Raw genomic sequence first — 15,019 nt, 5'->3', positions numbered from 1 at the left:
TGATGATGATGATGATGATGTAGCTTAATAAAGTTTCAGAAATATTTAAAAACCAAACCTACACAAACACAAATGCTTCCCAGGCAAATACTATGGAGCTACTTCAAGTTTGTTTATTATTATTAGTTTTTAATTGACACATTATAATTGTACATATTTATGGGGTATAACTTGATGTTTCAGTGCATATGGTGTGTTGTATCATGATCAAATCAGGGTAGTTAGCTTACCCATCAGCTCATGCATGAATTATTTCTTTGTAGTAAGAACGTTCAAGAGCCTCTCTTCTAACCATTTTGTAATATACCATATCTTACTATTCATCCATTACCCTGCTGTGCAATAGAACACCGAAACTTATTCCTTCTCTCTAACTGTAACTTTGTACCCATAGAACAATCTCTGCCTGTCCTTTTCCTCCCCTTTCCAGCCATTGGTAAGCACTGTTCTAGTCTCTGCTTCTATGATATCAACTTTTGAGGTTTGATAGTTTTTCCTGCAGTCCCTGTGCCAGGATTTCAAGGTAAAGAGAATAATCTCCTCCCTCTGGGACTTGGTTTGCTGCACAAAATCTTTAGGTGGATTCCTAGGGTCTATATATTTCTTCAAACCATGTGCAGATAATTGTGTATATGCATATTTATCTGGGACCGTACATAAATGCCACATGATTCAAAGGGGTTTGTGTGCCCAAAACATCAAAACCTGTAAGCAGTTGTAGAAATTCTAAGATAAATAGCTAATCATTTGACATTTTTACTCTAACATGCTTTGAAGTCAGAAGACCAGGGTTTAGTTCTAATTAAAATGCTTCTTTGCTATTAACTCAAGTAAGTTATATTAACCACTGGAGGCCTCAATTTTCTCCTCTGCAAAATGAGAATAATTATGGTACAAGACACAGTGTTATGAGGACTAACTGAGATAACACATGTAAAACTCTTAGGTCAGTCCCTGACACATAGCAGGCCTTATGTAAATGGTAGTGGTGACGGTGATGGTGATTATAACCACAAAGGAATGAAAAGAAGAGAAGAAGAAGATGGATAGAGCAATGTCAAGGAAACTAGGTTTCACAGGCAGTACAAAGACTCCCCCCAATACAGAGAGATGATTGACAACAATTATTAAATACTTTATACACACCATTCACTAATATAAAAATGCTAACAAACAAATTTAATTTCACCTTCCTAGCAGTCCTATAAGGAAGTGATATCATATGTATTTCTACATGAAGAATGTTATACTTAGAGTACCTAGCCCAAAGTCCCATAACTCTTAAATGACTGAGCCAGGTATCATGAGGGAAAACCAGGATGCATGTGGTTATCAGTCTTCCCAGCACACTAGTACATAGCACCTGCCACTTCCCTAGTCTCTATGTACGTTAAAGGGGGAAAATAAGTGTTTACTTGCAAATTACTTAAGATTAAAAGTTGCTATCGTTTTTATATATGTGTTCCTGCTTTTCCAATGAGATACATCAGAATGGGATTCAATGTGAAACTCTCAGAATGATATTTCTGTGCAACCAATTGTGAGCTGTATTGGTTTCTAGACACATACTCATAATAACCAATACAAAGGGATACAAGCCAGAGAGAGACTGCTGTGGCTAAAGAATGGGAACCTCTGCTAATGGTAATATTGCCCCATAGATTTCCAGTTCCCATAATGGGAATTATATCTGCTTATCTCCTGGAAATACTCAGCCTCTTCATGGCTAATTAGCCATATCCATCTCCTTCCCCATTTCATTTGCTCTCTGCTTAAAATTGTTTTGAGTAAATTAAAGCTGAAAATACTTTGTGCTGTGTCTTTCTGTATTATGGATAAAGAACCTGGGTCTAAGGCAGAAAACGATAAAAACTTTTCACAGAAATAAACTGTGAGTTTTCCGCCCTGCTAAACACCAGGACTCACATCTGGTTCCAGTGAACATCTGTGTTCCTTGCACTGTGCTCCACTAAACAGCACAAAAATGCACATTTAGATTCCCACAGAATCATTCTGATGTAAAGCAAGCTTATGTTTCATTTTCTGTAATATATTAAATATGAATGACCCACCCAAAAATAGGCAGCTCTGCCATACTGTTAGTTTTCTGATCTTCTGCAGTCTCAGACACTCTTCTCATTTTTCAATGAAACAAAATCCATATTTGAGGAAGAATGAAATTATACGTAAGACAAAAAATGACCATAAAACAGTTTATCTAACCAGGTTTATACCGATTTAAGCTTTATCATATTGGTGGCTCTTTTTCAGTCAAACCAGCAGATTTCCTCTTTATAAAGGAGATTTCATGTCTGTTCTGTTCAGTGGAGCATGGCCCCCAGGTCTGAGGGGGGAGCTCCTTACCCTCATCTTTAGCACTCCACTCCTCTGTTTTATGTAATTAGTTAAACAAGGAGTACTAAGGGAGGGCAAGGTGGGAAATATATCCCTGGGAAACCAAATTGCTGATTTCTTTTTGAAACCAAATATGATGCCAGACACAAGATGTATTTCATTTTTGATCCTAAACTGCAAATTCCCTCCTTCCTTGCTTTCCTCTTTCTTAAAGCCTGCCATCTCTTCTCCAGTGTGCAATGACTACCTTTATTAGCCCATTCTCACGCTGCTATAAAGATATACCTGAGACTGAGTAGTTTATAAAGAAAAGAGTTTTAATGGGCTCATTGCAGGTTGTACGGGATTCTGCTTCTAGGGTAGCTTCAGGAAACTTACAATCATGATCAAACGCAAAGGCAAAGCAAACATATATTCATGTGTCTGGCAGGAGAGAGAGAGAGAGAAGGGGGCAGTGCTAGACATTTTCAAACAACCAGATATCAGGAGAACTCTATCATGGGACAGCACTAAGGGGATGGTGATAAACCATTAGAAACAACTCTCATGATCCAGTCACCTCCCGCTAGGCCCGACCTCCAACACTGGGGATCACGGTTTGACACGAGATTTAGATGGGGACACAGAGCCAAAACTTATCACTGCTTAACAATCTACTCTCTCAAGCCACCCTCTCCTTGTATGTTTTACTTCTATACGTATTGTGTACATAAAATTTCTAGTTCTCTATTTTTTCACTATCCATCATGGTTATCATCATTTCTCTGTTCTAGTAAATGGTTTTTTTTTCTCTCTCTCTCTCTTTCTCTCTCTCTCTCTTTCTCTCTCTCTCTCTTTCTCTCTCTCTGCTAAGATTGGGCTTGTCAAAAACAAGGAGCATATCTACATGACCCTATAATACCAGAAACAGTGATCTCAAAATGACTTGAGGAAAAATCCTGAAAAGTGATGCTGTCTAAAAAGAAGAGAAAAAAAAATCTGAAGAAAAGCCTCAAATCTATATCTCTGCTTCATATTAAATATTTCATCTGAGCCTCAGACCTACAAATTCCAATGCCCATGGGTGAGGTCACTTCCATTGGATGCCCCTTATGCACTTAAAACCTAACCTCATCTTTTCCTTTAAATATATTCGTTCCCCATAAATCCCCCTCAGTGAATGAAACCACCAACTAGCTAATGACCCAGCAAGAAATGCAGACATTATTCTTGACCCTCTCCAAATAGTCTTCAAGATGTTTCAATCCTAATATTTAATTATCTCTTAAAAATACGACAACTTTCTACCCCCAAGCTCACCCTACTCCTTTAATTCAGACAATCATAATATTTTTGCTAGTTTTATTACAAAATACTCTTAATGGGGCTCCCAAATTTTAGTCTTGGTCTTTCTGTTGAGTTGACAACACTGCAGCCAGAATTCTAACGCATGAAACATGGCACTTGCCTTCTTAAAATCTTGGCTCTGCTGGGCTGATGTGGTCCGGGAACTGTGTATCTTTGACTTTTACCTACACTATCTTTGTATTATGAGCAATTCAATCAGGCTGGGCTATCTTCAGTTTCCCAAACATGCAACACCCTCTTCTCTGACCTCTGGGTCTTTATGCTCACCTTTACACACACATGCACACTACTGCCCAAATAAATAGCTACGGATTCTCTCTGGAAAGCTTTTCTTACTCTCCATATGTGACCGAAGTGCTCTTCTTGGTGCTTCCATCACCCTTAGAACATCCCTCCCAATGTATTACTTTCATTCAACATTTTAATGCCACACTCACACTTTGCTTTTCATCTGGAAGGACAGGAGGAGTAGGGACCATGGCTGTATCTCTTTTTAAAGTCAACTTTTATTAAATTCATACTAACTGGTTGTTCTAACATGCTCACAACCCTATGAGATAGTTATTATTTGTTAACCTTGTTTACAGAAAGCAAACAGAAGCACAGAGAGATTAACTACTTTACCCAGTACTACTCAGCTAATAAATTGAGCTGAGATTCCAACTTCAGCAGTTGGGCTCCTGTGCCCTCAGTCTTAACAACTAAACTAAGCTGACTGTATTATTAATTATTTTATTTCCAGTGCCCAGCCCAATGCCAGACATTTAATAGGTGCCCAGAATAGATTTGTTCAATTAAAATTAAAGATAGAGGAAATTATAATCCAGTGTTGGAGTTAAAGTAAACCAACAAGGGAGGACTTGTATTCTGCAAGAAAGGTGTTGAATTATACCCCATAAATATGTACAATTACAATATGTCAAGTAAAAACAAAAAACCTGGGAGCAACTTGGGTCTTAACTAAATAGGGGAATTGACAGGCTTTAGTGGGTCAAGATGTGTTATAAGGGTATAAAGAGGCAGTTCATATGAACACAACCTCAGGGGCTAAATGGGCTAACCACTCTCACAATAGTTACTCTGTGAAGATATTTAGCTTCTTTTTAACCTATAAGTAAACCACCGTTGAAAATAAATGATCTTTTTAAACTAGAACTAGGGAGTGACACAAGCAATAAAATCGGAGGACAAGGGACAAATCTGAGTTATGCTGAAATTGATCACTGATGCAGAGGTGGGACAGCTACATGCTGATAAATGAGTGACTTATCACAAAGACATTTGTCTGTCATGACATAGGGACTGTTGTGTAGAACTAGAGAAATGTTTCAGTAAGCAAAACACTTTATTATCATCATAAGTATGTCATGCAGACACGTTCTAAATAAGTAGATGATACCCAATCCAGGGGAGAAGTTCTAGTGTTCTAAAGCAATGTGGGTTGACTACAGTTAACAATAATGTATCATATAGTTTTAAACAGTTCCATGGAGGATATCTAATGTTCTCAACACAATAAATGATAAATTTCTGAGATCATAGATTTTCTAATTGCCCGGATCTGGTCACTATACAAAGTTTTATATATATATATATATATATATATATATATATATATATATAACTTTGTGATCCATAAATATGAAAAATTATTATATGTCAATTGAAAAAAAAAAAAGGGTCAGATGTGGTAGTTCAGACCTGTAATCCTAGCATTTTTGAAAGTAAAGGTGGGAGGATTGTTTGAGGCTAAGAGTTTAAGACCACATTGGGAAACAATGGCAAGATCCCACCATTACAAAAACTTTTTAAATTAGGCAAGCATAGTGGTGTGCACCTGTGGTCCCAGCTATTCAAGGCTGAGGTGGGAGGCTTGGTTGAACCCAGGAGATTGAAGCTGTAGTGAGCTGTGTTTATGCCATTGTGCTCCATCCTGAATGACAGAGTAAGACCCTGCCTCAAAAAATAAATAAAAATAAAAAAAGAGAGAGGGAGAGGAGGAGGAAGAAAAGCAAAAACGGCAGAAGAAGCAGAAGCAGAAGCAGAGGAAGCAGACGAAGAAGCAGAAGAAGCAGACGAAGAAGCAGAAGAAGATGAAGAAGCAGAAGAAGCAGAAGGAGAAGCAGAAGCAGAAGCAGAAGAAGAAGCAGCAGAAGCAGAAGCAGAAGAAGCAGAAGCAGAAGAAGCAGAAGCAGAAGCAGCAGAAGAAGCAGAAGAAGGAGAAGAAGGAGAAGAAGAAGAAGAAGAAGAAGAAGAAGGAGGAGGAGGAGGAGGAGGAGGAGGAGGAGGAGGAGGAGGAGAGGAAGAAGAAGAAGAAGAAGGGGAAGAAGAAGAAGAGGAGGAGGAGGAGGAGGAAGAAAGAGAAGGAAAAAATAGCAAAAAAACCCAAACAAGTAAATAATTATTTTAAGTCTTCTCTTCTTGTGGATCATTCAGGCATGAACACATTCAGGGCAGCAGGGGCTGATGAACAAATTTGGAGGGAGTACAGGAAAGTGGCGTACGGAAATTCTTTTACTTTTTGCAACTGGAAAGCAATTTACTCTCAGAGATTAGATTTAATGTAATGAAAAATAGTGATGTCTTCTCCTTCCTCCTAATACTATATATAATTAACTGACATCTTTGTGATGCTTCTTTTTAGAATGTCCATTAAATTACTGCAGAAATGGTGGGATTTGTGTAGTGGTGAAGAATGGTCCTATGTGTCGGTAAGGAGCATTGTTTAATTTTTTTTTAACATTTGTTGAAACTTGCTTACTTATTTTTCTTTAGGCTGATATGATAGAGCATCAATCAGTATGTGGTTAGTAAGGTAAAATAGTGGATAATGGCACTATTTACATTTATTTTCCTGAATAAGGTATAGGAATATGTGAGTGCATTTCAGAGAAATATCTGTTATTTATTATGATTGTGTATATTTTTCAACATTTTATATGTGGAATATATCACTTTGATAATATTCACTTTCCTTGCACTTAATACTTACATTAGATTTTTAAAAGAATTTTTTCTTATATGAATATCTTTCTATTTCAGATCAGCCTTGTGGCTGCATTTTCTCTCTTTATTTCAATGTTTATATTTCTCTTTAACAACAAAGGATGAAGTTAATTTATAAATAAGACCATTTGATGGTGTATGCAGTGGGTATTTATAAGTAAAGTTAAGGTATAGATAAGAAATACATTTGCATACTCAAAGTAAGAGTAAACAAAAATAGGCCTTGTGATTTCTCAGGGGAAATATTTATATTGCATATCAAAGATGGCTTGATTTCTTCTCTCACCCTTTAGGGAATTGTGCAAAACAATTTCATAAACTCCAAAGGAAATGATGCATATTTCAATATTTTTGTGTTTATGACTTTATAATCTAGTATACCAATGGTTATATCACTTTCCTTATTAGAAAACTCATTGAAGGTTGCTACTCAAGTCATTATGAGACGCACAAAGGTATCTGGGAAACAATAATTAATAGTTGTTTGAGTCCTTATTTCTTTAGGAATCAATACACATAACATAGAAAAGTAGTTTGTTCCTAAAAACAAAAACATCTGCCAAATAAAACAATAACAAAAATTTTATGATGACTGTATTTAGATACTGTTTTAGTTTAACATTGTTGAAATGTAATTACTAATGAGTTTCTTGGAAGGGTTTTCTCTTTCAATGCTTTACATCATTTATTTCTCAACATGTCAACAAAATTATACTTTTCCCCATATCAGTTTCCATGGAAATTAATTTATCACAAACTATTACTTGATGGAAAGACAGGATACATAATATTAATTTCTAAAATCTCCTGAAAGAAGTTGAGAATGATGCTGTAAATAATGTTTATTAAACGTCAGCTGAGTGGATAATATTATTTAATGTCAATTGCTTACGGTAAAGAGGTTTGATTTTTGTCCTCTTCAACTCTAATAGGCCAGAAAACTCCCAGAAAGAGCAAGAAAAGAGCTTTACATTCTTGGCAACATCCTCATGGTCTCAATTAAACTTTAAAAATTAAAATCCAGATGCTGAAGTCCTAAACTTGTTTCTCTCAAGTGGGACACCTCTAAGGTGAGGGAGATGAGACAGAATTGAGAGAAGAAAGGAGGTCAATGGAAAAGAATATAGAAAGGAATTCACTACTAAGAAAGTCAATCAGATGTTCTAAAGTATTATTTTTAATAGCAAATAATACTTTACCAATAGTGAAATAACTATAATGAACATCAATGCAAACAAATATTGGAATTAGTGCTGCCTAGAATGTAGGTATGAAAAAAATGACTTTTGAAACTTTTTCCATATTGTAATATATTAGCCATTTCATTCATATTTTTCTTTCTTTAAAATTATGAACTAAAAAAGGAATATATGTGGTTTGTCATAAATCTTTTTAAAACATACGGTAGTATATCAGGCAAAAAGTAGAACTCGTGTAGGTTTTGTAGGTTTGTTACAGAAGTAAATTCATCATGGGGGATTTTGAACACCCAAGTACTAAGCCTAGTACTCATTTTTTGTTTTGCCTGACCCTCTCTTTTCTCCCACCCTCCATGATTCAATAGGCCTCAGTGTCTGTTGTTCTCTGTGTATCTATGTGTTCTCATCATGTAGCTCACACTTACAAGTGAGAACATGCGGTATTTGCTTTTCTGTTCCTGCGTTAGTTTGCCGAAGATAATGGTCTGTGGCTCCATCCATGTTCCTGCAAAGGATGTGATCTCATTCTTTATAAGGCTGCATAGTATTCCATGCTGTATATGTGCCACATTTCCTTTAGCTAGTCTACCTTTGATGGGCGTTTAGATTGATTCCATGTCTTTGGTATTGTGAGCAGTGCTGTAATGAACATACATGTGCAGATGCCTTTATGATAGAAAAATTTATATTCCTTTAGATATATATCCAGTAATGGAATTGCTAGTGCTGCAATGAACATACATGTGCAGGTGGTTTTATGATAGAAAAAATTTATATTCCTTTAGGTATATATCCAGTAATGGGATTGCTGGGTCCAATGGTAGTTATGTTTTTAGCTCTTTGGGGAATCACCACACTGCTTTGACAGTGATTGAACTAATTTACACTTTCACCATCAGTATATAAGTGTTCCTTTTTCTCCACAACCTTGCCAGCATCTGATATTTTTTGACTTTTACATAATAGCCATTCTGACTGGTGTGAGATGGTATGTAATTGTGATTTTGATTTACATTTCTCTAATGATCAGTGATATTGGGCTTTTCTTCATATGCTTATTGGCTGTATGTATGTTTTCTTTTGAAAATGATCTGTTCATGTCCGTTGCCCACTTTTTAATGGGGTTTTTTTCTTTTTGTAAATTTGAAATCCCTTATATTAAAAAGGCGCTTTAACCTGGAACTTAACAGGCAATAAAGTTATAATCTTTACTTTTCACTTTTTCATCTTGGAAGTGTTTAGTGTAAAATTTTGAAGACCATGGTCCAAGAAAATAAAGGCCATGTTTTTAATACCTTTTCATGACCAGTCCCTAATATATACGTGGCATAACAAGAGTTATTTGAATAATATGCTAACAAAAGAAATGATGAATGATTGTAAAGGAAAAGTCCTATAATTTCAAAGAAAAGCATCAATACGCTGAAATATATTCTTGAAATGTATTGAAATATGAGAAAATGACCTCATCATAGCCTGAAGTACCATTCAAAAAAGAATTAGTGGGGATTTTCTATGTATGCAACAAGAAGTATTGAGTGAGCATATGATGTGTTCATCATAGTAAAGAGTAATTACTCTCCAGTTTATAGGTCAGAAAACTACCAAGAAAAAAAGTAATCTATTAGAGAAATTCCATTTTATTACAATGACAGAAGAGGGTGCTCTTAAATTAGAAATCTTGTAAACTATCTCAAATTCCATAAAATGAAGAGACAAATGAAATTTTCCTTCACATAAAGCCTTTGTTAAAAATAGAGTTCAGTTAGAACACTTCCTCTCCCCACCCAAAAAACAACAAAGAAACATGGTGTAAAAAACGAAATACTATAAGACCCTGAACTCCAATTCAAAGCTAAATTAATTGTTGCTTTAAAAACTATATAATTGGGAATATTTCAAAACAAACACATGCAACACTTCAATTTAAAAAATTTTAAAGTCTAAATATAAAAATGGGCAGTAAAACAGTAAGAATCAGTTGAGCCCAAGGAAATGAATTGGCTGAATTCACTGAATTAATTGAACGTAGGAAAAAAAATATTGACAGAGTAAAGATTAAATTAAGGTTTTTAAGGGATGATACATTCAAATGTAAATATATTAAGATATTTTTAACAAATGTGGAAAAAATAACTTAGGAAATGGAAATGAGATAAAGTACGAAGAATCAAAGAAAAAGTAGTTAAAGTGGAAAAAAAAGAGCATGCATATGATTGGAGTGCATAAAGAGGAAAATAAAATAGTAAAGCAGAACTACCATTTAAACTATAATTTAAGTGAACTTTTTCAAAAATGTGAAGAGACCTGAATTTACATATTGAAAAAGTCAGCAAGTACCTGAAAAATTTAACATGAAACCAAAAACTCCAATGCATGTCCTGGTAAAAACATTAAACTTTAAGATACAGAAAAAAATCTTCATGGCCTCTAGGAAGAGAACCAAATAACACAAGAGGACCACGAATTTGGATTGTATTAGACTTCTGATTGTTTCCAGAGTTGTGAAAAATTCTTTGAAAAAATGTAATATCCATTCTTTATATTTTAAAAAGAGGCATTATGGAAAATGTAAATTTATGGATATTTTTTGAAATACGGTAAACTCTATATTCCCTATTCCTAAATGTAGCATTTTCCTTAAGAGAAAACCATAAAAAGCACTTCCATTAAAATTAGAAACAAAGCAAGTATAACCACTAGTTTCACTGATATTTCACATTGTACTGGAGGTAGTCACCAATATGAAAACAAGTCATTAAGAATTAGAAAAGAAGTTAAGTTGTCATGATGGCATACCTGGAAAACCCTAGAGAATTGATAAAAGTTAATTAAAACAATAAAATCAATTTAGTAAGTAAGTTTGGAGGCTATAAAATTAGTATTCTTAGATTAATAGTATACATACATAGACGAAACTATTAAAAGGAAAAAATGAAAAAGCTATGCACATTGACAACAAAAAGGTAAAATATTTAGAAATACATTTAATAAAATAAAACCAAATCTATATAATAAAAACAACCTTGAAGAACTTAAGCAAGTGGAAAAACATTTTCTTTCCTGGAGAGCTGACTCAACATCATAAAGATGTTATTTCTCCCTAGGTAATTCTATAAGTTTAACACAGTCTCAGCAAAAAGATCTACAATCTCTTCATAGGGGTAAACAATTAGATATTACATTCATATGGAAAAATAAGTGGAGCAATAGCTAGTAAAACACTGAGTAAAACAATTAAGCTATGAGAATCTGAGTAGCCTACCAGTATAAATAGAATAAAGCTTTTATTAGTAAACAGTGTTATGCAGGTATTTGAATAGACAGTTCGACATTTCAGACTAGCAGAATAGAGTAGAAAGTTAAAAAATGTATCCAAGTACATATGAAAACTTAGTAAATGATAAAGGTGGCATCTTGAATTGCTGGACAAAGATGAACTTTTAAAAGGGAGTGTTGGGACAACTAGTTAAGAATTTGGAAAAAGTTAAACTTAGAACCATACCTCACACTATTTATACACAAAGGTAATCTTCACTTAAATCAGAGTTCGAGGTGAAACCATACACACTAAAGAAATACAAAATGAATTTCTTTATATTTTGAATGTAGGAAAAAGCTTTTTTTAAATGACTGAAATGCAATTGCATTTGAAGACAGATGTTAATTACAAAAATATATATATATATATTTTTTAAACCTTTTTTATGACAAAAAACTCCACCATAAGCAATATCAAGACAACTTGCAGTGTGAGAGAAAATATTTATGTTGCATGTATCAGAAAAAGGACAAATATCCCTAATACATAAAGAACTATTTTAATGTGCAGGAAAAGCCCAGATATCACTGAGAAGAAAGGGACAAAAATTCACTTTAAAATATAGAGAATGATTAATGTTCTCCAGAGAACCGGAACCAATAGGATATGTGTGTGTGTGTGTGTGTGTGTGTGTGTGTGTGTGTGTCCTGGGGCAAACTAAAGGAAAATGAACTATATATATATATATATATATATATATATATATGCGCAAAGATTTATTATGAGAATTGGTTCCTGTGATGATGGAGATTGAGAAGTCCCACAACATGCCATCTGCAAACTAAAGAACCAGGAAATACAGTGATGTAATTCAGTCCCAGTTTGAAGGACTAAAAACCGAAGGAGCCAATGCTGTAACTCCCAGTCCAAGACTGTAGGCCTGAGAACTGGGGATGGCTGGTGTACATCCAAAATCTCAAGGCTGACAACCAAGACCTCGGATGTCTAAGAGCAGCAAGATGGTTGTGCCATCTCAAGAAGGAGTCAATTCCCCTTCTCTTCACCTTTTTATCCTATTTGGGCTCTCAATAGATTTCATGAAGCCTCCCCTCATTGGTGAAGGTGAATCTTTTTTGCCCAGTCTGCTGATTCAAATGCTAATCTCTTCTGGAAACATCATCACATAGTATTTTACATAATACTTTACCAATAGCGAAATAACTATAATGACCATCAATGCAAACAAGTATTGGAATTAGTGCTGCCTAGAATGTAGGTATGAAAAAATGACTTTTGAAACTTTATACCAAGAAATAATATTTTACCAACTATCTTGTCATACCTTAGCTCAGTTAAAACATAAAAGCCATCACAGTGCATAAACATATGAAAAAAATTCATTTATTTTAAAAAAGCAAATTAAAACCACGCTAAGATGTCATTTTTCATCCTTGAATAAGCAACATATTCTGATAGCAAAGTCGTGAAGAAACACACACTTTGCTAATTGCTAATGCAAATTGGTATAATTCTTATGGAGGGGAATTTGGTAATGTCTAACAAAACTACATAATCATTTGCTTTTAGATCTAACAATTCCATTTATAGAATTTATTCTTTAGGCACAGTTCTAACATTATGAAAATACATGGCTGTAAGGCTACTCACTCTGTCACTTTTATAATTTCAGAATAGTGGAAACAACCTAAATGTCCACCTATAGGAAAGTGGATGAATAATCTATTATATGATACACCCATACAATGGAATGCAAGGGGAACATAGAACAGTTAAGAAGTATCCCTTGGACTAGGTGTAGCAAAGTTATTTTCTGGGGCAGACTAAAGGAAAATGAAAAAAGTGTAATTATCATCACTGAAACTGTTCTGGAGCTTTCTTTCACTCGCTTGACTCAAATTTTAAAATAACCTAAAAAGTGTGTTATTGTTGATAATTACATGTCAAGCACCACTTAAGTATTTGACATACCTATGATCATGACATAAACCTGTAGAGCAGATATAACAGTATGTGCCATTTAGCAGTTAAGATGAGGAGCATTTAGGGTGGGTACCGTGGTTATGCCTGTAATCCCAGCACTTTGGGAGGCCAAGGCAGGTGGATCACTTGAGATCAGGAGTTCGAGACCAGCCTGGCTAACATAGTGAAACCTCATCTCTACTAAAAATACAAAAATTAGCCAGGGATGATGGCACGTGCCTGTAGTTTTAGCTGCTCTGGAGGCTGAGGCAGGAGAATCACCTGAACCTGGGAGGTGGAGGTTGCAGTGAGCGGAGATCAGACCACTGCATTCCACATTCCAGCCTGGTTGATGGAGTGAGACTGTCTCAAAAAAGAAAAAAAAAAAAAGATGGGGAACGTTTAGATGAGGCTGAGCACAGTGGTTCACACCTGTAATCCCAGCACTTTGGAGGCAGAAGTGGGAGGATTGCTTGAGCGCAGACTATAGTGAGCTGTGATCACATCACTTCGCTTTAGCTTGCGTGACTGAACAAAATCCTATTTTAGAGAGAGAGAGAGAGAGAGAGAGAGAGAGGACTTAGTGAAATTAAGTACTTTTCCCAGAGCCAAAAAAATAAGACAGAGCTTGAGTCCAGATTCAAACCTAGTTCTTTGGCTGCAATCTCTGCTCAACCCTTGTGGGTATTGTCTCTGGAGATTTGACTAGATGGCTTATGATTCTAGGGTTGCATGACACTATGAGTACAAATTTGAATAAAATGCCTTAAAGAAAATCTAAAACTTAGCTTCATTTGCATTTGACTGTTTCTTTTTCTTTAACACACCATGCGGCTTTGTTCCTACGAGAATTCATATGGTTCCGTTTGCCTATTTTATGCTTTCCCACCTTGACTGACTAAAAAACTCCAGATTCATCCTTTCCTTCCCAGCTCATACAGAATCTCCTCTCTAGAACATTCCCTGAACCCATGGGCATATAGATCATATCCTGTGTGCAGTGCAGTGTACAATAAAGGAAAGAGATATAATTCTAAAAACAGGCAGACCTGGGTTTTGATATGAGCTCCACTGCTAACTAACTCCATGACTTAAAACAATTACCTAACCACTCTCAAATGCAGAGGATGAAAATGGACATTTGCTTAAAACTAACCTTCTCTGCCATGATGAAGCTGTGAATTAAAAGAGGGTTCTGCAATTGCTAAAATGTATCATTAATAATTATTTTCTTTACTGAAGAATATTTCTAAAAAATTTTGTATCTTAGTCGGAGACACTAGTAATCTGTTCACCAATTGCATATTTAACATCAGGTAAATCTTCTCCATAGCAACCAAAAGTCACTCTTTTTTTTTTCTGCCATTTATTTATTTTATTGCATTTTAGGTTTGGGGGTACATGTGAAGAACATGCAAAATTGTTGCATAGGTACACACGTGGCAGTGTGATTTGCTGCCTTCCTCCCCATCACCTACATCTGGCATTTCTCCCCATGCTATCTCTCCCCAGCTCTTAACTAGGTGGAATACAGACCAAATCATCAAAATGGAAGACCATGGCCTCTGCTGTTATTTTTTCAAACATAACATAGTAGTCAAGTGTTAAGGACTAACAAAAATATTCATAATGGCACTGGAATGTTTTGCAAAGGAAAATAATTCCAAAGATTCAAAAAGTCAATTTAAAGTAGAGAATATTTAGTTGTCTTTTAGATAGTAAGCTTGAGAGGCCATGCAGAGTGATGTGTTGTTTTCAAATCTAACACATGGAAAAGACAATTTTGTAGAAAAGTATAAAATTGGCCCAAGAATAGGGATAATAGTTGAGTAGATTGGTGGAGATAGGAGAAATTTAAAAGTCAAAACTG

General features: G+C 35.2%; 1 protein-coding gene across 1 annotated transcript in view; it reads left to right on the top strand.

Moving 5' to 3' along the window:
* MALRD1 (MAM and LDL receptor class A domain containing 1) overlaps positions 1 to 15,019 on the top strand; it is a 576,163-nt gene that overhangs the window by 471,750 nt on the left and 89,394 nt on the right. The window contains exon 37 of the mRNA XM_032244079.1: positions 6,347 to 6,413. Within this exon, the coding sequence (XP_032099970.1) occupies positions 6,347 to 6,413 (67 nt within the window). The remainder of the gene's footprint in view (positions 1 to 6,346; positions 6,414 to 15,019) is intronic.

The sequence above is a fragment of the Sapajus apella genome, unplaced genomic scaffold (assembly GCF_009761245.1).
Source record: "Sapajus apella isolate SASKATOON/1434 unplaced genomic scaffold, GSC_monkey_1.0 scaffold53, whole genome shotgun sequence".
NCBI classification, from domain to species: domain Eukaryota; kingdom Metazoa; phylum Chordata; class Mammalia; order Primates; family Cebidae; genus Sapajus; species Sapajus apella.
Note: the sequence above shows the minus strand (reverse complement) of the source record. Positions and strands in the feature narration are given on the sequence as shown.